Here is a 22,009-nt window from a genome sequence, read left to right as displayed (position 1 = left end):
TTATTAAGGAATGCTCTAGACAATCCTGATGTCATCATCCAACCCCAGTCTGCAATCAGGGCTGAGTCACACTGGCCTCAGCACACCTGGCTTTAGCCCCAAGTTCCTCTGTGGACGTGGCCTCCCATCCCCTCAGGACTCTGTCTGAATTGCTGCTTTGGTTTAGCCTGTGTATCCTGGTGCTTTGGGCCCCCACCAGGCTGAGAGGAGCTCAGCTTGGCCAAGGCCTCCTGCCAGCAAGTGCTTGCCTGGACTCTGTGCCCATGGGCACTGTCCCTGTACCCAGGCTCCAGGAAGTGGGGGCAGGATCTTAGGGCTTCAGCTGAAAGGGTTGGGAGCTATGCTCCCCTAAAATAGACCAACCCATTCCATGGAGTTAATCAGGATACTGCTGTGGGTCAGAAAGCACCTAAGCCCCAACAGCGACAGCTGGGCAACCACTCTGGGGGCTCCCTGGCTCCCCCATCACCCCACTCCCCAGGCCACGTGTCCCCTAAGTGCACGCGGTCCTCACACCTCTCCTTTCCTCCTTCTGGAGCCCTTCATGCCTGTCTCAAGCAGGCCATTCCCCTGCATGGCTAAACTCTTCTGTAGGTGTCCCGCCTAACTTTGCCTCAACTGCAGTGTGACACTTCCCGAGGGGCTGCTCCCCTGAGGTGCCCACTGCCCTGCCACCCTCTCAAGCACGCTGTTGTTTTCCTTCACACTCACGCACCCCAGGGCCAGGTGGGGTAGACAGCTTCCTTCTCCCTGTTGCTGCTTCTAAACAACTCCCCCTCCCTCATCCCACTTTGCTTTGGAGCTGGAGCTGTTAGGCTTTTACCCCCCATCACCATCATCCCCCTTGTTTCTGTGCTGCGTCAATCTCTTCCTAGGTCCCCATCATGAATATCTGGGCTCTCAGTTTACCTGCTTCCCCCATGCTACTGGAATCATCGTTATGGTAACATGAGCATTCATGCGGACACCCAGACTCCATCTTCTCCCAGCTCCACCACCTCCACACCTTTGACAGTTTCACCCCTGCGCCCATGGCCAATATCACATCTGGGAACTTCTCCCTACCAGGAGCCCACCACCTCTAAAATCTCAGTTCCAAGCATCTCACACTCTGACCATATTCCTGACTTTCTAGTTCACATCCTCTGATACCCACTGAACACATCTCATGTCACTGAGACAGCCAGACCCCTTGGCCCTGTTATGCTCTCACCATCTGTCATCTACCCTGTCTGTCACCTCATTCCTCTTATGGGCCGAATTGTGTCGTTCCAAAATTCCTGTGTTGAAGTCCTAACTCCCAGAAGCTCAGAATGTGATTGTATTTGGAGATGGGGTTGTCTTGATTGTCCCAAATTGTCTTTAAAGAGACAAGTTAAATGAGGCCATTTGGGTGAAGCCCAATCCCATATGACTGGTCACCTTATAAGAAGAGATTAGGATGCAGATATGCACAGAGGGAAGACCACAGGAAGACACAGGGAGAAGGTGGCATCCACAAGCCAAGGAGAGAGGCGTCAGGAGAAACCCACCTGCTAAACTGTAAGATAGCAAGTGTCTGTTGTTGAAGTCTCCCAGTCTGTGGTACTTTGTTATGGCTGCCTGAGCAGACTTGAACACACTTCCTTACTCAGCTCAGATTCCAGCATGACCATTCCCTGCCACACCTTCACCATCCCCACCAGTTTCACTCACCAACTCTGGCTTAACCTGAGGAGCTGAGCATTGGTGGGGAAGATCACATAACAATGTTAATTAGCCTCTCCTAAAATGTATCACTTTGAACCTTCATATATGAGCTCAACATAGTCCATAAATTTTATCAAGTTTTTCAAGTCTTCTTTCCCACTTTGCAAAAGGCTATTTCACACATTCGATTTTGTCTTCAGAATCCAACTCCCTGCCTCTTATCTCAAGGTAGTGATCTGAGACCAGGAGGTACCAGTTGGGAGCCTCTGCATGCCCCTACCTCTGCAGCCTCAGGCCCAAGCTTTCCATTTCACCCTGTACCAACCAAAGGCCTCTTATTTTCTGAGTTCCATCTCCTTTTGCCTTTGCAAGAATTCCACCCCTCCATTTATGTCCTATCTCTTCATCAATTTCTTTTACTAAATTCCTTCCATACATTTGTCTCTCCTCCTAAAAACAACCCCCTTGACCCTCGTCCTCTTTCAGCAACTCGCTCATTTTTCTGCTCCTTTTAGTATCAAAATGTCTGGAAAAAGTCAACCATACTCCCTGGTTCAACTCATTGACTGCCTCATCGACAATTTCTTTCTGCTGTTGGACCACTTCTGTCAGTGTGCAACCATTTGTTCTCCTGCTACTCCAGTCTGACCCTCAGTAAGCCCAGTGACAACTTCAGGGTTGCCAAACCGGGTCTTCTGTGTCCTGTTCCTCCTCGAGCTCTCCAGAGCATTCCACGTGGCTGGCCGCTCCCTCTGTCTTGAATCGCTGACTCTTCTGGCTTTCCTTTACTTCACGGGCTGCTCTTTCTCAATCCCCTTTGCATCTTTCTCTACCTGACCTCCAGGCCCCCTCTTCTTCTGTTTCTAGATTATCTCACCCAGGTCCATGACTTTAAGGATCATTTATGTGCCGATGGCTCTCAAATTTATAGCTCTGTACTGACCTCTCCCTTGGGTTCCAAACACATATATCAAGCTTGATGTCTCCACCCAGATGACTCAAGCAACTCGAGCCCAACATGTGTGGCAATGATTTCTCCATCCTGCACCCACTCCCCAACGCTGTTTCCCATCTTACTAAAAGGCACCAACATCCACTCATGGCTTGGATAAAAAGCCCAGGAATCGTTCTCGCTTCCAATGGCCTTGACCCCACTGGTCTCTCCAGCTTCACTCTCAGCCCTGGCCTAAGCTACCATACTCTTTCACTGGGAAAACGAAATCATTTTGTAAATGGTCTCTCTGTTTCTGTTCCATAGGCAGGACTGCTCTGGGGAGGGGGAATCTGTGAAGAATCGGTTTCCTGTTGCGTAGATGACACAGTTGACGCTAACTGGATTAATCAGATTACCCAAGGGGAGGTGCGTGTGTCCCCTCCTTTCTGTCGCATTTCCCTCAGAAACAGCACTTCCATTCAGAAAGCCAGATCAAGTGCCATTAACAAATCAATTCTGATCCACAGTCCAAGTGCTCAGACCTCAGGGCAATCCGGCCAGCCCTGAAGGGTGTGTCTTGGGCCTGGCCTGCTAATAAAGTGGAAACTATGCTGGAGGCAGAGGCGATTATTTTCATGCCTGTCTCTGTCCCTGGAGGGGAGAAGAGTGGGATTTGATTACACCACGGTCTCCTGAGGGAATTAACTCACTTCGGAATGCTAAGTTATTAATTCTCCAGCACAAGGTTAGGTCCGTGAGGGCAGTCAGCTCTCACACCCCTCTTTGGCTCCTGCAGCCCCCTATTTAGGACAGCATTCAGGAGGTGCCCAATAATTGGATGAGAGAATAATGAATTGGCAAGTGGGGGAATAAGACTGGGGCCTGGCATTTTTAATCACCCTTCACTCTTTTATTTAATAAATGTAACTGGGCCCCGACTGTGTTTCTCAGAAATTAAACCAAACAGACAAGGCCCCTGTCCTTCTGATCTATAGGCAGGGGGTGGGAGGTGAGGGGAAAGGCACATAATCAGCATCTGTCAAACAAATTCAAAACTGTCCTCAGAGAGTGAGCAACAGAGTCAGGATAAGAGAACGGGCCACAGTGACAGAGTGTGTGGGAAGGATGCCCAAGGAGGGCCTGAGGCTGAACACCTGGGCTGAGCTCTGCATGGGGCAAGGAGCCAGCTGGATCTGGGGGAAGACCCTTCTAGAGAGAGACCAGAAAATGCAAGTCGCTGTTGTCAGACAGCTAGGCCCAGTACATCCGGCTCAGGCCACCTTCACTGGGCAGCTGCTCTCCTCCTCACCCTGGGGGTAAGGTGGGTGTGTCCCTGCTGGGCGGCGGGCTTTGCCCAGGGTGGGTCTGCCTGCCTGGGTACCATCCTTCCCTCCAGCCTTTCTCACTCATGGCATGGGGCTTTGTTCCCTTCCCACCTCTTCTAACAGAGCCTTTCACAATCCCACTCGGAAGGGCTCCCTCCCCTCTCTGAAGTCCTGGAGCACGTTTTTGACGCCTGTCTGAAGTGGGTCAGCACTGCATGCCCCTGGATGTGAGTCTCCTCCCCGTGCCCTCTCTTCCCGTTCCCATCACGGGGCTGCTCCTGGGTAGAGGCCTCATCTCCTTTGTCTCCCATACTCCCTGGGCCAAGCCCAGGGCCCTCAGTAACAGATGTGGAGAGTCTGAATAGATTACCTGGCCCAGTACAATTCTGAGGGGCAAATAAAGACTCACAGAAGTCTTGCTTCTCATTCCAGTATCTCTACCATGGGCAAGGAAGGAGGGCATTCCATCAGCTTCTGGAATAGGACCAGCTTTGGATTTGAAAAGTAGTTTCCAGAAGGGTGATGAGAAATTTTCAAGAATATTCCTGGCTTTCTTATGGGAATGCTTGGACACTTTCATAAGAACAGTGCCACAAGATAAGGGGCAGCTTGAAGAAAAAGAGTCCCAGGATGGAGAGATCAGGTGAAAGACACTTTCCCGGAGGCAGGCTCCATCCCACGCCCCCATCTGAGGGCTCCCCCAGCCACTCTGTGAGCGCCGCCCACCAGGAAAATACACCTGCTGACTTGCAGCCAACCTTCCCCCTGCTAACTCCCCCGCCCCGCCCAATATTCCCAGACATCCCTAGTTCCAGCACCAGTTAGTCCCACCAAGAAAGCCAGATACTGTCAGATGGAACACGAAGGCATAAAAGGTGCCTTCAGTGGCAAGGCACCGTGGCTGGCCGCAGGACATGCTGTGGGCCCTGAGCTCCCGCACTATGGTTAATGGGGATGAGGCCCCGGCCCAACCCTGGAGGGGGGAAGGTCGATGGGCACGAGCATGAGATGGGCATGGAGATGTGCTGGGCACTGCGGCTGACCTTTCACGAGGACTGTCCTGGCCTCGGCCCACTCGCTCCTCCCGTCAGACGTCAGCAGGCCAATTGGAGGCAAGCGCTCGTCCTCGTTGGAAGCCATTTTGACTATCTTTCTCAACTGAGTGAACAGATCCCCCTCACTGAGACGGCGGAAATTAATGACAACATCCAAGACAAAGAACTGTGGGGTAAACAGGTCAAACATGTCACTTGTTGGGTGACCCGTGGCACCAGGCCTTCACTCAGCCTTCACAGGTGAGCTTGGGACAGGGATGCTCAGGCCCAAGGTTCCCAAGGTGTTTGGTGGTTCTAAGCAGTCTCAGTTTAGGGACCAAGCCAAGGCTGTTGACTGTGCTGGATTCCTCGCTGCCCCCAATCAAAAAAGGCAACATTAAACTTAGCCGAAAGAAAATGTGCTTTTATGGTTCACGGAATCCATTATGTTTATGGGGAATGGAGGATAAATTGGCACAGCTACTCTTGGTGGGCAGTGTCTATCAAAACTAAAAATGTGCATATCTATGACTAAGCAATTGCACTTATAAATACATATTTTATCCTGAGGCTTAGAGAAACATACCCGTGTGTACCAGAAGACACGAGGAATGTGCCTCTTGACCTTGTTTGCAACAGCAAAATGGTAGCAAGAGCCTCACTGTTCTCCAGAAGGGGAATGGCTAAGTGAAATGTGGTGTATATGTCTGAGGCATGTCTACCTAGCCATTGAAAAGAGTGAATTAGCAATAGATAGAGTCACAGTGATGGGCCTTAAACACGCTGGTGAGTGGAGGAAAAAAAGCAAGCCAGCAATCATATGCAGAGGAAGATTAAAATGGAACACCAACACGCACCATGTGTGCATGTGCACCTACACATGTGTGCGTGTGTGTGCGCCTTCACATGTGTACCTACATGTGCTTTGTATGTCAGCCCTGTGGTTCTATCATTTTTTAGCTTTGAAGGCTAGAGCCTCAGGCTTTGTGAAGGGTCTATTCCTAGATCCAGGTCAAGACACCCTTTTCAGCTGACTGACATGAGTACCTTGTTTTCCCTTCCCCTCCAACTCCCTAGCAGTGTCTCTATGGTCTGGTCCAGTACAGGGTCCCAGAGCATGTCTGGAAGAGGTGGATACGGTGGCCTGTGGGTACTGGGAAATATTTGGCTTGACTTTTGAATGAAGATGGGGAAACTTCCTTGGGCTATGGCCAGGGTGTCAGGTGGGCTACAAGAGCTCCTAGATGGCCTTCGAATCTAGGAAAAGAGGTCACAGCCACCCTCAGATGTCAGGGCTCCACAGAGCTCCCAACTTACTGAAAACGTGAGGTGAGCCCAAAATCACATTGTAGAGCAAGTACCACAGAGGTCCCTGGGATGGCTGCCAAACTTGGGTTTTAGCAAAGCAAAACCAAAAACAAAAACCGTTTGTCAGAGGAAATATTTATGTGAAGCTCAATATATGGAATATATAGTGCAGTGGGCCCAAGGAAGAGGTCAGGAGCCCTCATGCTCAGCCTGTCCCCCAGGACCCATGGGTCCTTGTTGGCTCTGTGGAACCCAGTCTGAGGACCCGAGCTGCAGCAGGTAGACCTTGACCTTGGGGTACTGGCCAGACCTAGGAGTCCTTCCCATTCTTGGGCAGACCACTTAACTTGTCTGAGTCTCATGTCCTCAACTGTCACACGGAAATCCTAAGGCCCCCTCTGCAGGGTCACTGTGAGGATTAAGTGGGATGAATGCATGTTAAGTGCCGAGCCCACAGGCTGGCACATGAAAGGTCCTATTTGTCAGTCTGTAACACTGTCTGCCTGTGTGTGGTCTCCAGAAAGGCCAGGGCCTGGGTGACTGCATGGAAAAGAATAGATGTGTAGGTGGAAGGTCTGGATCGTGACCCTCAGGGCATCAGGGCTGAAGTGAGAGTCCAGTGAGGATATTCTCAAACTGACGGCTCTCATTCTTAGAAGCCAACTGGTGGAGAGACATGGGACTGACTGGAAGTGGGGACTGCATTTTGGAGACATGGTGCCCCAGCTCCCTGTGTGACTCAGGGAAGAAGACTGAGCCTCCTCGGAGAAGGTAATGGATGTGAATGCATGGCCACTGCATGCTCTGTGCCTTCCCTCACCAAGACAAGGGGCTTCTTACCTGATTGCAGCAGGCTACGATGACGTGCTCAGGCTCCGGCATGATGCTGCTGTTCTGGGCCACCAGCGTGTCCTGGGTATGGCCGGGGAGCCGGTAGGAGGAGAAGAGCCCATAGTATTGCTTCATACAAAGGGGCTGCCCTGACAGCTGGCCTTTGGCGTAGTCAGTGGGAATGGAGTGGCTGAAGAAGAGGAGCAGGAAGGGAGGCAGCCACGAGGGGATGGCAGGGGTTGAGGGGAGACAGAGAATGGGTTTTATTGTAACTCGATCAGGCAAAATGGGGCGCAGAACCCAGAATTGCATCACCGTGGCAGATGCAGAGCTCAATTCTCCACTGTTTAAAGTAGTGGAGGGCCCCATTTCCGCAACCCATGGAGACCCTCAGAGTTTTCCCAAACCTCTGCCTCATGCGTGGCATGTGTAAACCCTGCCAGTTAGCCTTCTGTATCTTTGCTTATGCTGATCTTCTCTCAGCACGCATTTGCCCCAACCCCAGAACTCAACTGTTCTATTCAGAAAACTCCTTCAAGAGCCTACTCCTTTATCATCTCTTTTAGAAGCCTCTTCTGAGGTCAACGCAGGAAGTTCTTTTTCCCTGTGGTCTCAGCATGCCTTTTGCCTGTCCTTACTCTCTCCCTCCCTTTCTTCCCTCCATCCACCCATCCATCTATCCATCATACATCCATACATCCATACATCTACCATACATCCACCACTAAACATCCATCCCTCCTTCCACCTACCACCCACTCATCCATCCACCATCCACCCATCTATCCACCATCCATCCATTCTTCCATCCACCCATCCATCCACCAAGCATCCATGCATCCTTCCATCCACCATCCACCCATCCATCCACCATCCACTCATCTATCCACCATCCATCCATCTTTCCATTCACCCATCTTTCCAACCATCTATCCACCATCCATCCATCCATCCAGCCATCCTTCCACTCTTTCAGCCAACAAATATTTGTGAAGCACATCCTCTGTATAGGCCAGGCACCATTCTGGGATATGGAGATTCGGCAGCAAATAAGACTGCAGCTCCTCCTCTACGGGGGTGCAGGTCCTGGGATGTGTAGGTGGGGAGTAGACCACAAGCAGCAAACCAGTGAACAGGAGACTTTCAGGTAGTGAGACAGAGTGTTGGCAGGGGCAGGAGGTGGTGACCAGGGACAGTCTCACTGAGGCAGGTTGATTGAGCTGAGTCCTAAGGGTGAAATGTCCCACAGCACTGCAACTCAAAGTATGAGTATTGCACTGAACTGCTGTGACTGACCCATGACTTGGTGTAAGGCCTGAACCCAGAAATGTTTGCAGCAATGTGATGGGAGTTTTATGTCTGCTGAATCCTGTAATAAAATATTTGGTCTCATATTTCATGCCATTTTTCTAGTAATCAATTTTTTTGTTGTTTTACACAAATTTTACAAAATGAAAGAAAATATATTGGTTCTTCCCCAGAGGCAGCTTGAGAAGCACTGGTCAAAGGCAGAGAGAAGCCAGTAGGGCTGAGGCCCAGTGAAGACAGGGCCAGAGAGGCGGGCAGGCAAGGTCTTGTGGGGCTCCAGTGGCAGTGGGGAGGAGCTATCACCTTATTCTTGGTGCAGTGAAAGCCCTCGGGAGGCTTCAGCACGCAGGGGCACGACTGGGTTTCCATTTTGTTGTTTTACTGACCCTGCTTATATGGGGAGAATGGACTGAAAGTTGTCACAGGAAGAACAAGGAAGGAGGCTGCGGCAGAGAAGGAAAGTGATGTCTCAAGTGAGGGCAGCAGGGAGGGAGGAGGGAGCTTGGGGACACAGTGGGGAGGGAGAATGACCACATCTGAGCACCATGGGTCACATGAGGGTGCAAGGGAAAAAGCAGAACACGCACAGGTGACTTCTAGGTTCCCAGACTCACCAACAGGGCATGCGCTAGTGCACTTACGGAGATGGCTCAACAAGGTATGGGAGGAGTTGGGGAGCTGGGAGGGAGAGGCAAAGCTTTCCTGGCTCATTTGTAATGACTGAGAGACACCCCAGTGGGGATGGTTGAGGCTTGGATGAGCGAGTGTGGGACTCAGGGGAAGGGACACAGCTGTATTTTGTGTCTGTTTATGTGACTGTCTTGCCCAATAGCCTAAGGACATTTTGAAGGGAGGATGAGGCCTTATTTCTCTTCATCTTCCCAGCATAACTACATTGCAAAGTGAATAAGTGAATTAATTAATTAATTAATTAAGGGTTCAAAACAGGCACTCAGGAAAATGTTCCAGTCTTAAGTCCTTTTCAGTCATTGGACATGGGAACCTCCATGTGGATATGCATGGGTATTCGTGTTTGTGTGAGTGTGCACACAAACATGTGAAAGTCTGGGATCAGAAGGAAAGTGAAGTCTTGTGGGGTCAGTCAGTGATGAATGGGCACCAAGACCCCAGGCCCAGCAAGACAAGGCTATTTGAAAATAGGCAGGATAGTGAGGTGGAGGGGCGAGTTCTGGGAGGAAATGGAGCACTGTCCATGAAGAAGGGAGAGACCAAAGACACACCATGAGGAGACAGCAGTCCAGGGCCTAATGACCCACGGCATTTAGAGAGGAGTGAGCAGAGCACCCAAGAGCGTGTGGTGCAGAAATGCCCTGGACAGCCTGAGCTGCTCCACCCTGAGAGTCTGGGAGCCCTGCCTGCCCTTCTCCAGAGGGAGCAGCCCTACCCTGGAGGGGCTGTGGGTCTGAGCCTCTGTCCCAAGGCTAGGTAAAGACTGAGTTGAGTCAAGTTGAACAGAGAGTGAAGTTTGCCCCTTGTCCCCTCCTTGCTCTGCCACCACCCAGCTGTGTGACCATGGATGAGTTACTTAACCTCTCTGAGTTGCAGCTTCCTCATCTGTGCAAGGGATGCTTCTTTGGGCCTCTCTGTCTCCTTCCAGCTTCTAATGCCCTTATAGTCTGTACCTTGAGAGACTTGGGTCCTCCAGATCCTTCTACTCTCCCTGCTGCTCTCAGATACCCTCCTGCTCTCCTAAGCTTGGCCAGGAGAGGGACTTTCCTCCTAAAATCAAAGAGAGCCTGCGGTGCTTTAGCAGCCTTCTCCATCTGTCAGAACAGCCTCGTGTCCACTGAACTTGGGGGGATTGAGGACACAGAGGCTCTGGCTGGAGACACCATTCCTCCAAGTGGCAATCAGGACTCCCATCACCTTACTCTAACAACTGTTTCTTCCCCGCCTTCCTATGTGTTCACCAGCTTCAAATGAATTCACTCCACCTGTGCACATATATGTGGAGGGAGGGGGCACTTTTAAAAGATCAAGGAAGGATGGTGCTTGCCCCAGGAAAAGAAACAGTTAACAGTCAGGCCATCTGGGCTAAAGGTCATCCTGATGGTGGGGGAGTGGGTGAGGGCAGGGACACCTGCTCTGTGCCAGGAGCCAGAAATGGGAATACAGAGTTGGAAAAAGACAGGGTCCCTGCAAGGGAGATAGACGCATACATAGGCAGACTGTGCTGGAACAGGGCACCACCCTCCCAGTCCTACCTGTCCAGCAGGGCCTTGTAGCTGAGTACACCAGAGATGAGGCTGGCTGCAAACCTGCAGGGAGAAGGGACGCCTGAGCCCTTCCTCCCAGGGCCTGGCTTCCTCCCTCCCTCCCTTCCTCCTTCCATTCTGCCTCCCCTCCCTCCTTCCATTTCCCTTCCATCTCCTTCCTCTTCCCTCCCTTCTCTCTCCCTCCTCCCCACTGCCAAACTCTATGATTCCCCATTGTATGCCGACCTGTGTGCACTAATCAGATGTGGCTCCTGCACTAATCAGATGTGGTTCCTGCCCTCCAGCCCAGTGCCGTGAGCCCACCACAAGCCTTGGATTCAAAATGGTCCCTTGGTGAGAACTGGGGGTGGAGCAGCTCTTGGGGAGAGGAGAGGAAGCTGGAATCACCTTGAAGAGGAGAGGGAGCGGAGAGGGAGACGGAAGCCAGGAGAGGCCACAGAGCAGGTCAGAAGGGACGAAGGGTGAAGGGTGGAGTTCTTCCTTGGAAAGGCCAGCCCTGGGGCTGGACAGGGCAGGACTCCTGGTCTTGTGGAAAATGTTCTCCTGGGAAAAGCCAGTAATTTGGTCCCTTTCCCCCTACCCCCTAGTACTAAGGAAAAGGAAATTGAGTGCTTGGGGAAAGGCACTGGAGAAATGAGCAGCAGGAACTATCTTCCTGGGATGCTGGGCCTGGCTTAATTGCAACGGGACGAAAATACTCCTCAGATGCAGTTGTGAGAACTGTTTTCAGAAGTCATTCATCCGTCCACACCTTCCTTCTTCCCTGGGGAGGCCCCAGCTACAGTGGGAGGGAAGGCTGGCCAGCTGGTAGGGTGGGATGGGGAGGTCTTCCTAGCGTGGCTAAGCCCGGCCCAGAGGTGAGGTGGGCCCTGCCTCTTGCCCCTGGGCCACTTTGGCCTGCCCTCTGCCCTCCCTCTAAACTGTCCCCACCATTTGTCCCACTCAGGTCTTAAGACCAGACTCTGAGAGACTCCAGAAGGGAAACCCTTTCTCCCTGCCCCCATCCTCCATCGTCATCAGCGGCCAGAGGCCCTTCCAACGGCTCAGTGAGCTCTGAAATTACAGCAGATGGCACAGGCTCTGGCTGCTGGCAGGGAGGAATTGTTTCCAGCCTTCTGGGGCCTCAGTTTAGAACTGCAAGCTCTGGAGGGAAGCAGAGGCCCTCTCAGACAGCCTGGGGCAGTGGTTCCCAGGGACAAGTACTGGTGTGGTCCAGGGCCACACGCCTCCTCTCAGGGCCTCAGCCAGGTGGAGGCTGTGGGGATATTTGGACCCATGACCTCCATGAGTGCCCATTCCACTGCAAGATAAATACAGACTAAGGCTGATCGTGTGATTGTCACTCGAGTGCAGCCACACCTAACCTTGCTCCCCACCTGATGGCCTGGACGTCCACTGTCTCAGGGCATTTGGCCACAGGAAGCTCAGCTGAGGCTCCAGCTTCAGCCTTTCTTTGCTGGCGCTGGGGTAAGGGCCCCTGCCTTGGGTGGGTCCCCAGGTTATGAGCTAGGAGCACCAAGGCCTCACCTCAGCTGGTCGTCGGTGCCAGGGAAGTGCTGCCGAGCAAAGATCACGGCGGGGCTGGAGTTGACAGGCAGGGCCAGGCGGTTGTTGAGATACATGTCATTCAGCCAGTACTCAGACACCTGCCAGGGAGGGCGGGAAAGGCTGTCACATCCCTCCAAACAGTCCTATCCTGACAGCCCCGAGAGAAAATCAGGACACTTCACCAGAGCATTAATTCATTCATTCCACAAATATATGCTAAGCCCCAGGTATGTGCCAGGAGCTTCCCAGTCCACCGGGCCTGTCCTTCACCTTTGCGCCCTCCTGTCTCCTTTCTTCTTTCCCAGTCCCCATCCTGGTGGCTTGGTGCTACATCACTGTCCTCTGCCTGTCCTTATAGGTGTCTCCTTCCTGCCTTTCACCCTCTCTTCTTTCCTGATGCGATCTCTGTCCCCATCTGTCCCCTATTCCTGTCCCCGATTTGTCCTCCTCTTTCTCTATCCATATTTCCCGTTCCTCATCTTGTTTGTTTCCCATCCTTGTCCCTTCCTAGTCTTCCAATCCATGCCACCTGCCTGTTCCCACCCCTATCCTCCATCCTTGTCTCTTGTCTCTCCTTCTGCCCTGTCTTTGTCCCCTACCTGCCTCTCACCGAATTCCCTCTGTCTCCAGGTCTGCCTCCTGCCCCTCTTCTATGGGTCCCTTGTCTGCCCCTCTTACCCAGTTGGCTGTCTTCTCCTGCCGCTCCAACAGTTTCTGCTGCAGGGTCTCACCGAGGCCACCAGGGGCCCCGAACCGCTGCACAATGGCCTGGCTCTTCCTGAACTTCTCCTCAGGCACCAGGTGTCGCATGCACTGCAGGTACGTGGCCAGGGTCTGACGCAGGGGGGGCACGGGCAGTTTGGGCAGCCCCTGGAGAAGAGGGTTCATAGGCATTGTGCCTCTCGTATGTGCGCCCCATGCCTGTCCCCAGGTTGGTCCCTAGTATCTGTGTCGTTCTGCCCCTGTGTTGTTCTCTACCCTGGGGCCTGTCCATTTCTAGGGCTCAGCTCAGCAAAATTATGAATTTAGGAAGTTTTGGTTTGGTCCCTGACCTCACTGTGCTCTGTCCCCAGAAAGGGGTAAAGTGTAGAGGAAAATACGGTGATATTGGCACCAGACAGACCTGGGTTTGTACCCTGACCCTGCCACTGACCAGCTCTGCAAACTTGGGCAAGTCACCCTCCCTCTGTGCCTCAGTTTCTTCCTCTGTAGAATGGGAGTAGTAACCCCTGTCTCTCATAGGATCAAACAGATAATAGATATGAAAGGGCTTTTAAGCCACAAAGGATGGATCTAAGATGAAATAGTCCTGTTATTGATATTGTTGGCTACTGGTGACTCTTAATTTAGGATTGTTCCCAGCTGGGGCTCCAGAATCTGATTGATCTCTGGACCTGAAGGGGGCACTCTTAAGGAGAGATTTGGAAGGATAAAAGATGGTTTTGGATGAGAGACAATTCAGTGCTGCCCTAATGACTAGAATCCTACAAGAGGTTTGCTCAGAAGATGATTCATGCCCTGAGCTTCTTATAAGTCCCTCCTACTTATAAAACCCAGGCAGAGGATTTTGTTTCATGTGGGTGTTAGGGGCAGTTGGGGGGATGCAGTGAATGTCCCTCCTCTCCGAATCTCTCCAAGCCTCTGCTCCTCATCCATAGGACATAAATAATAATTCCTACCTGAGAGGAACACAGAGAGAATTAAATGGGGGAAACAACTGGCCTCGGATAGGCACATCTAAAATGTTACGACCTTGCTGTCTTATACTGCCAGAAGAATTCCCAAGTGGAAACCCATACTCTTTGGGGGCCCCAAAGTGTGGCTAGAGCCTGGGAAGAACCCCCCGACTCCGCCCTCCTATACGCATGCTGTGCTTCTCAGTTTGTCAGCAGCTTTCACCATAGAAGGCTTCTGTGTGGCTTCAATTTTGTGACTTCCCATTTATTTATGAGGAAACTGAGTCCCAGAGAGTGGAGTAGCTAGTCCAAGGTAACATACAAATCTGATGGCAGACAAGGAACTAAAATCAGTCTTCCATGTCCACTCTGCTTCTTTCTCCTGGGTCGTTCTCTCCCTTCCCTTTCACTCCCTTTTCCATTCCTTTCCTCTTCTTGTCCCTCACTTGGCCACTGGCAATAGGAAGGCAGAACTTATAATAATATTGCTTAAATTGTCCAATTTCTTCTCCTGTAAAATGGGGATAGTGAGCCCTCCCTCTCATGGGATTAAAGACCTAATGCATGTGAAAGTGCTTTTAAGCCATGAAGGATGGATCTAAGATGAAATAGTCCTGTTACTGATATTGTTGGCTGCTAGTCACTCTTAATTTATAAACTGTTCTCAGCTGGGGCTCCAGAATCTAACTGATCTCTAGACCTGAGGGGCGGGAGGCAGACCTGGAGAGATTTGGAAGGATGAAAGATGGCTTTGGATGAGAGACATAATTCAGTGCTGCCCTAATGACCAGAATTCTGCAACATGGTTCCTGGGACACGCTGGTAGACAGTGAGGCACCTTCCTTCAGGGGCTTCTCCTCTGTGCAGTGATGAGTTTCCATGAGACAGTAAAGGTTCCTCCCCGTAGGCTGCAGAGTGAAGGGGCCCCTTAAAAGCACCTCCTTCTCTGCCCCTGCTGCTGATGGATGAATGGCGGCCCTCTGCCTGTCTGATCCTGCCTCTAGGGTTCACTTCTCTGGTAGGGGTGGAGTGTCAATGCCAACTACGGGCTGCTTCTGCCCTGGGGAATGATGCGAGGACAGATCTGGGCAGCATCCCAGGCTGCCCTGCCCAACCCCAGCGAGCCAGGTCTGGGCCCCCAACCCAGCTGTTCTAGTTGTTCCATCTCTTGCGGTGGGGGGTGGTCTGTGTGATGGGTGGGTGGGCGGGTGAGCACCTACAGAAAGCCCAGCCCAGTTAATGGCCTGGCCAAAAGGGCCCACAAGTCTGGCTAGAGCCTCTACCAGACACTGCCCGCCTTCTTCTAGGCTCTGACAGTGCACTGTGACTTAGCCTGGCTAACAGGGAATCAGCAGTGGGTAAAAAGAAAGCAGGAAATCGCAGCTCAGACATCTCAGCCCCCCCCGGGATCCTCCCCAGACTCTCCCAGACTTCTAGCCCTGTACTAAGAGGGTCTTTGGACCTGGGAGTCTCAGGTAATACTCCAAAACTCCGTATTTCCTGGGCAGTTCATGTGAGTCAGATCCTGGGCTGAACTCAGAGACGATGGAGAAACAGAGCCTGCTCTTAAGGAAGCCCCAGCCCAATGGGGTGGGTGGAGAAGCATGCCAGTGGACCAGAGGTGACAATAGATGTTTGTCAGCTGCAGAGGTCAGGGCAATGGAGTGAGCAACTTCTTGGGGAGAAGCCAGAAAATTCTGTTCAGGGTTTCAAATGAGGGCTTGGGGAAGGGGGAACAGGGAAGAGGAGTGGCAAAAAGACAAGTGTGGGAAAGGGGAAACACATGCAGCAAACTGAAATCAGGTGTGTTGCTCTGCCACCCGAAGGCTGGCTGGGGTGGGAGGGAGGATGCCTGCCCAGGGATGATGGCATTGTCTCAGGCCAGTGGAGAACATAGTGCCTAAGGCTCCAAGGCTGAACTAGTGACAGCAGCTGGAGCTGGGACTTGAGGGGCTTGGAGTAGGAATTCAGCCCCACCCTAAGGCAAAATCACTGGGCTCAAAGCTATCAGAAGTGGAAGCTGGGATGAAGAGAGGCCCTGAAAGGAAAGATAGTGCCTAGCCTGGCCCAGGGATTTGGAAGTTTAGCTCTTAGCATTCCCTTGGCACCCTGAGGCCCATCTCAGCCCCTCCAGGCCCTTCTGGGATCCTCAACAAGCTGGGGGCGGGGCTGTAGCCTGGGCCTTGTGCCAGTAGAGGACAGGGCTGGGGCCAGGCAAATGCTGGGGGCCAGTCTCAGTCAGGACTGTTCTGCAAGCAAGGGCATGTGGGTGGGGAAAGCAGGGTTGAGATAGGACTCCAAAAGTCACTCACAGACTCCTCCTCACTGCTGGGAGTTTTTGCTGCCATCTTATGGGGGACCTTTTCCAGGATGGGTGTCTTGGTGAGTCCTGGTCCAGGGATGCAGAGTGTGGACCTGGGGACCAAGAAGTGAGAAGCATCAACACAGCAGCCACACAGACCTATCACAAACCCTCCACCTCCCACCAACAGACCCCTACCCCAGCTCCATGAGGAGGCCAGAGCCTGACAGCTGTATATAGGGGTCTCATTGTAGGCCTGGCCCCAGTCTCGAGTTCCAGCTGTGTGTGCTGACCACAGTGTTCTCTCTGGGCCCCCATATGGGAGACAGTGGTTCCTAATGTGAGGGTCTGCTCTCATGGGGCTGTTGCCACCCAAGGCTAGCTGACCACCCCAGGGCAATCCAAATCCACCAGGGGTTGCTGGCGGAGTGCTGGTTTTGTTCCTGCCTGGAATCCAATAGATAAGTGCTTTGCTGATCAAGCTCTCTCTTTCCCACTAGCTTCTGAAGGGTAAGACCATACCTACTGTGCTCAGGGCTTCATCTCTGGGGCCTGGCCACATCTCTGGTGTGGAGTAGGGTGAATTTCCTCAGTTGGTTGACTGAGGGAAACAAATGCATGTGTGGGTGAATGGAGGCCTTTAAGGCCCTGTGCTCCAGGATGCATCTGGGCTAATTGGGAGCCTGGCCTGTGGCCAGGGCAGGGAGACTCTGGGCCTGCTGGAGGGACTGTGACCTAGGCAGTTTTGGGTCTGCAGGCTGCCAGTGTAGATGCCATGGGAGTGCCCAGGGAGGTATGTAGAGAGGCAGGGCAACCAGGGCCCCTAGGGGTCACCAGCCTTAGTCTGGGGAGAGGCAGATTAATTTTGAAGGTGCAGTAGAAGTGAGCCAGGCCAAGAGGGCAAAGACTGTTATTATTAGGCTGTGGGTCACAATTGCTATCCTCTGAGATCCCCCTGAACCTAAGCCTCCACAGGCACATACTGATGTTTTCCACCAGCCCACACTCTATTCTCTCTCAAGTCTAAAGCTGATGTTTAGCTCATTTCCTCACCCCTCTCCCCACCCAACACCACCCCTACCCAGAGGCAAGCATGGTCCACGTATGGGCACATGGCAGGGTTGTTGCCAGGAACAGAGAGTCGAGAAAGATGGATGAACCAGGCCCAAAGATGGAGAAGCCTGGGGCTGCCTTGCAGTGCTGGGCAAAGAATGTAAAGCCCTTGCTGGCACAGTGCAGGGACACTCTCGACTGGCTGGTTCCCAGGCCTCCCAGTGCTGTGGGTTCATAGGGGCTGCCCCCAACTGCAAAGTGAAAGAGGTGGCATCCTGGTGAGCATTCACCAGAGCATGGCAGTCTTTTGAGGGGACAGCAAGGACAAGGTCAGGTTGGAAAAGGACCTGCAGACAATGCAGCCAATGCCTCCTTTTGCTCTGGCCCGGACCCTCCCACCCCCACATTTGGGAGACACTAGTCAGGCCTCAGGGACCTTGAGCTTGAAGAAGAGGGCAGAGCTGGGTGGGATGGTTTCCTGGTGGTCCCACCTGCCAGCTCCTCTTCCTGCATCACTACTGGGCGGATGCCTAGAGGGTATATGTGTGAATATGTCTGTTTGTCTGTCTGTTTTGTGCCTCCCACCCATGATCCTGCCAGCCTGGCTTTCCAAGGGCTGCCTGCTCTGCCCGGAAGGTCCAACCCCAGTCTGGCCGGTCATCACAGGCTGTCATCGGCTATGTCCTGGCTCAGACTTGCCACCAGCGGCTGATCCTTCTTCCCCACCCCCTGCTCCCCGGAGAGGCGGTTGCCAACCAGCAATTCAGGCAAGTCGGGTCAGACCCGCGGACCCTCCGACTAGACACAGAAAGTGCTTAGCAGATGCTGGGCCAAGTGAAGTGAGAACATGCGCTTGGAGTCCCGAAGCCCTGATGGTCAAGCCTCCCCAAGACCAGGCAAAGAAGCAGTGCAATCCTGCAGCTTCCCAGCTGACCCCCGACGGCCGCTGCTGCGCAGGACTCGGAGAACTCCACGAGTCCTTGGGCCTGTCGGCCCCGATGCTGTCCCTGGATAGAGCCCCCGACCGCCGCCCTTGCTCCCGGCACCGCGCTCCGCCAGCCCAGCCCAGCCCTGCTTCTCACCTGCTCTCCTCGGCTCTGCTGCCTTGGCCGCCGCTGCACCGCACCACTCAGGAGTGTGGGCGGGGGTGTGAGCCGGAAGGGGTGGGGGGCGTGTCGCAGCGCGAGGGTGGGGGCTGCCGCCTGGGTTCTGGGCAGGGCCTCCGACGTCGCCCAGGTCCCCGCGGCCACCCGACTGGAGAAAGCAAGCTGGCCGCACTTCTCTCTTTCCTCTTGTTCCTCCTCCCTCCTCTCTCTTGCATTTCCTCCCTCCCCCAAGACCCCCTTCTTCTCTCTTCTTCGCGGTCCTCAGTCCCCCATCCCTTCCCCTGCTTCCCGCCCAGGGATCTCAGCTCCTGGCCCCCAGAATCTACCTGGAGGGCTTCCTGGAGGAACTAGAGCAACAAATTTAGGCTCTAGAAGGGGTCCAGAACACTGTCCCGCCCACGACCCCTGCCCCTAGCCCACCATTCCCCAGTCACCGCACTTCCCCAACCCCATTATTCTAGCCGTGGGGTGCTGCTGCTCAGAGTCCTGGCGAGGGTTGGGTCTGGGGAAGTCTAGGCTCTCTGCCCTCCTCTCCCCACCATCCAGACCAGTCTCAAACCCTACTACACCGTCTTTCAAAATAAGAAGAAGAAACAACAACTGGGTTCAATGTTCATGCAGGACTTCCCTTTCTGTTACCATCCAATTCCTGCTGGCACTATGGGTGGGGAGCAGAGGTGGGTGCTACAGACTTGGGACAATCCTAATGGCAGACATGGGGATGCTTAAGGACTGCGGCAGGAGGCAGACTTTCCTTTCAGACCAAAGCATCCCCCACCCCAGATAGAGACCCCCACACACAAACAGCACAGACAGACTGACAAAGGCAGACTCCGCCCAGGCACACACAGCCCGACTCGCAGATCGAGGACAGACATGCGCACAACAGCAGAGCAGACCCCCACAGAGGCAGCAAACACACAGGCGACCCTGACCAGCAGCGTCTTCACGCTGGGATGGGAAGACTCTGCCTCCATCATCAGACTGCGGTCTTCGGAACAGGGAGTGTTGCGCAAACGCTGGCCTGAGGCTCTCAGGGCTGGGACTAAGGATGGGAAACTTTCCTGACAGTCCTGGGCCGCTGCTCCCACTCAGGATAGGGTGGCAGTGGGGGTTGGCACCAGGTCGCACACTCGCATCTCTCCCTTCAAGACTCAGACCCTCAGAACTGACAGGGACACAGCAAACACCGACCACGGCTTCCCAGCTCCTCCTAGGACAGAGCCTAGTTCTCTAATAAACACACACATATCACATCATACACACATTTCCAGAGGTCGGACTCTAAAAGATGGGCCGTTTTTCTTCCTCTGCTGGAATGCTCGGCTCCTACTCCTTTCTCAAAGCCTGAACGGGGCGGGGATTCTGGTCTGAAGGGAAGCTCAGCCCAGGCGCCTCAGAGTTCTGTGGATGGTTTGAGGCGTGTCCTCAAAGGGCGGGGCCTGGCGTGCCCAGCTGGAGCGGGTCCTCAGGCTACTCCCGGCGGCACCCCCGGGCTCTGCGCTGGGCCTGGAAAGGAGGATCTGTCCTGGGCCCACGGGAGCGTGGTGCTCCTTGGTGATGGTGGGTGACAGCCTTTGTTGGGTTTGCTTCCTTCCTATTCCCTTTTCCAGGTAGTAAAAGAGCTACAGGCACCTGCGTGTTAGTTTGGCTCAGGCCTGGTTTGGGACTTGGAGACGCAGTTCACCCTCCCCTCTGCTCTGGCCCTGCCCCCCACCACGCACCCCCCACCAGTAAAGAGACTTGGCCTCCTGGGACAGACACGGTTTATTGATTTGGGCGGAGGCACCGCGGTGCAGCGGCCCAAGTTTGGCACTGAGAGCAATGGAAGGAAGGACAGACAGATGCAGGGTCTACACAGGGGAGCCGCAGATGGGGACTCGGGGTCCTCATCACCTCTGCAAGGAGCGCGATGGCTTCGCTTGCCTCGGTGCTCCAAGCCCCACTGGACAAGAGAGAAAGGGATATGGAATGGGTCACAGGGAGGGGATTCGGGCAGAAGTCAAGGTTGAGGAGGGGTTGGGGTACTGGCTGGAGGAGGTGGACCCTGAGCCAGAGCTGGCCCGTGGGCTTGCAGAGCAGCCGCCTTGACCCAAGGCGGGTGGGTGGGCTGGAGGAGGAGTGGGGATGCTAGCTGCGGGTGTAGCAGTAATTGTAGTCGTCCTCGCACTCGTCAAAAGGGCCAGGCGGGCTGCGAGGCTCGCCGTCCTGGCCAGACACAGGACGCTCACGCAGTCGCACCGCATCGTACAGACCTTGCGGTGGCTCATCAAGCAGCACATCGCGCTCGGACCGGGAGCGCGTCAGGAGACCCACGTTGCGGAGCAGCAGCAAAACGGGAGCATAGAGCAGGTTGGCCAGACCCATGCCAAGGCTGAGCTGCTCAAAGCCCAGCGAGTGCACAATGTGGCCCGCCACTATGGGCCCGAGCGCGTAGGCCACAGAATAGGAGATGTCGGCGATGGCATAGACGCTGCCATACACTGAGACGTGGCGCACGTCCACCAAGAAGGCGAGCGTGGGCAGCAGTGCTGTGTCGACTAGGGCTATGCCAAAACAGAGGCCGCAGAGCGAGACCACTAGCGGCGCGAAGGAGCGGCAGGCGGGCACGATGCACGAGCTGGCGCCGATCACAGCCAGCCCTAGCGCGCCGTACAGCCACTGCAGGTGTGGGTAGCGCGCCGCCAGGCGCACAGTGAGGTAGACGCCCAGCACATGAGGCACGAAGGCCGGCAGCCAGGCCATGCCCATCTCCCACTCGGAAGCCGCCATCGTATGCTTCATCCACGTGGCAATGGTGGGCTCTAGGAAGGCGAGGGGAATATTACAGGTGGTGAGCGCACCGGCCACCACGGCAATGTAGGGGTCCAGCATGAGGCGGTGGATGGGAGTGCCCACTGGCAGGTTGGCCCGAGCCCGTGCAGCTGCCGAGAAGGGTTTGGCCACCGCCAGCAGCAACAATGCGTCAAAGAACGACACGGCAGCTAGCACCAAGAAGGGCACGCGCTTGCCGGCGAACTCGTAGAGGATGCCCCCGAAGGGCGGGGCCACCAGGCTTCCGAAGCTAATGAAGGCCAGAGCCACGCCCAGTGCACGACTGCGCTCCGGCTCCTCCGGGTACTTGTCGGCGATCATGGCTATGCCAGACGTGTCGGCGAAGGCTGAGCCTAGGCCCTGCAGGCTGCGCGCGGCGAACAGCGTGGCGTAGTCCTCGGCGAAGGCGAACATGACCGTAGAGGCGAACATGACGCCCAGGCCGATGAGCAGCGGCACGTCGTAGCTCATGCGGTCGATGAAGGGCCCGCTCAAGGGGTTCACTAGCAGCTGCAGGATGGCCTTGGAAGCAAACAGCACCCCGATCTTCACGTCTTCGCTCTCCGTAGGGTAGCGGGGTCGAAGGGCTGAGCCCGCTGGCCGCGCAGCCGTCGGGGACGCCGAGGTGTTGGCCGCGTAGGCGCTGTCATTGGCCGGAGTGGGCAGCGGCAGGGTGGGATCCCACACCTCAGGGGTCCGGGTGGGGCCCTCTCCGCCCCCGCGCATGTGGGCGATGTAGTCGGGCACGATGGGCACGATGACCATGTACAGCATGTTGTCCAGTAACAGCGCCACGCACACGATAACCAGCAGCAGGCGCCTCTGCCGCCGGGGCTCCCGCAGC

General features: G+C 54.4%; 2 protein-coding genes across 6 annotated transcripts in view; both read right to left on the bottom strand.

The window, feature by feature from the left end:
• CHAT (choline O-acetyltransferase) overlaps positions 1-22,009 on the bottom strand; it is a 56,811-nt gene that overhangs the window by 33,094 nt on the left and 1,708 nt on the right. Inside the window, exons 1-8 of one of the 5 annotated variants that reach the window (XM_011990958.1) lie at positions 19,618-19,712; positions 18,328-18,499; positions 16,203-16,305; positions 12,893-13,084; positions 12,194-12,312; positions 10,655-10,708; positions 7,131-7,311; positions 4,992-5,169 (exon numbers count right to left, since the gene is read on the bottom strand). In XM_011990958.1, the coding sequence (XP_011846348.1) occupies positions 4,992-5,169; positions 7,131-7,311; positions 10,655-10,708; positions 12,194-12,312; positions 12,893-13,084; positions 16,203-16,238 (760 nt within the window). In that variant the 5' untranslated portion in view covers positions 16,239-16,305; positions 18,328-18,499; positions 19,618-19,712. Of the gene's footprint in view, positions 1-4,991; positions 5,170-7,130; positions 7,312-10,654; positions 10,709-12,193; positions 12,313-12,892; positions 13,085-16,202; positions 16,306-18,320; positions 18,776-19,617; positions 19,713-22,009 lie in introns of those variants that run through there. The other 4 variants (XM_011990954.1, XM_011990955.1, XM_011990959.1 and 1 more) reach the window with 4 other exon arrangements.
• SLC18A3 (solute carrier family 18 (vesicular acetylcholine transporter), member 3) lies at positions 20,101-22,003 on the bottom strand. The gene has a single exon (XM_011990960.1). The coding sequence runs from the start codon at positions 21,937-21,939 to the stop codon at positions 20,482-20,484; it is 1,458 nt and encodes a 485-aa protein (XP_011846350.1). The 5' UTR covers positions 21,940-22,003; the 3' UTR covers positions 20,101-20,481.

This window comes from Mandrillus leucophaeus, unplaced genomic scaffold (assembly GCF_000951045.1).
Source record: "Mandrillus leucophaeus isolate KB7577 unplaced genomic scaffold, Mleu.le_1.0 Scaffold388, whole genome shotgun sequence".
NCBI lineage: Eukaryota > Metazoa > Chordata > Mammalia > Primates > Cercopithecidae > Mandrillus > Mandrillus leucophaeus.
The sequence above is the reverse complement of the archived record's forward strand: the minus strand, read 5'-3'. Positions and strand labels throughout refer to the sequence as shown.

Bases quoted from the DNA above. Each gene is read 5' to 3' on its own strand.
- SLC18A3 (XM_011990960.1), bottom strand. From the start codon at position 21,939: ATGCTGTACATGGTCATCGTGCCCATCGTGCCCGACTACATCGCCCAC.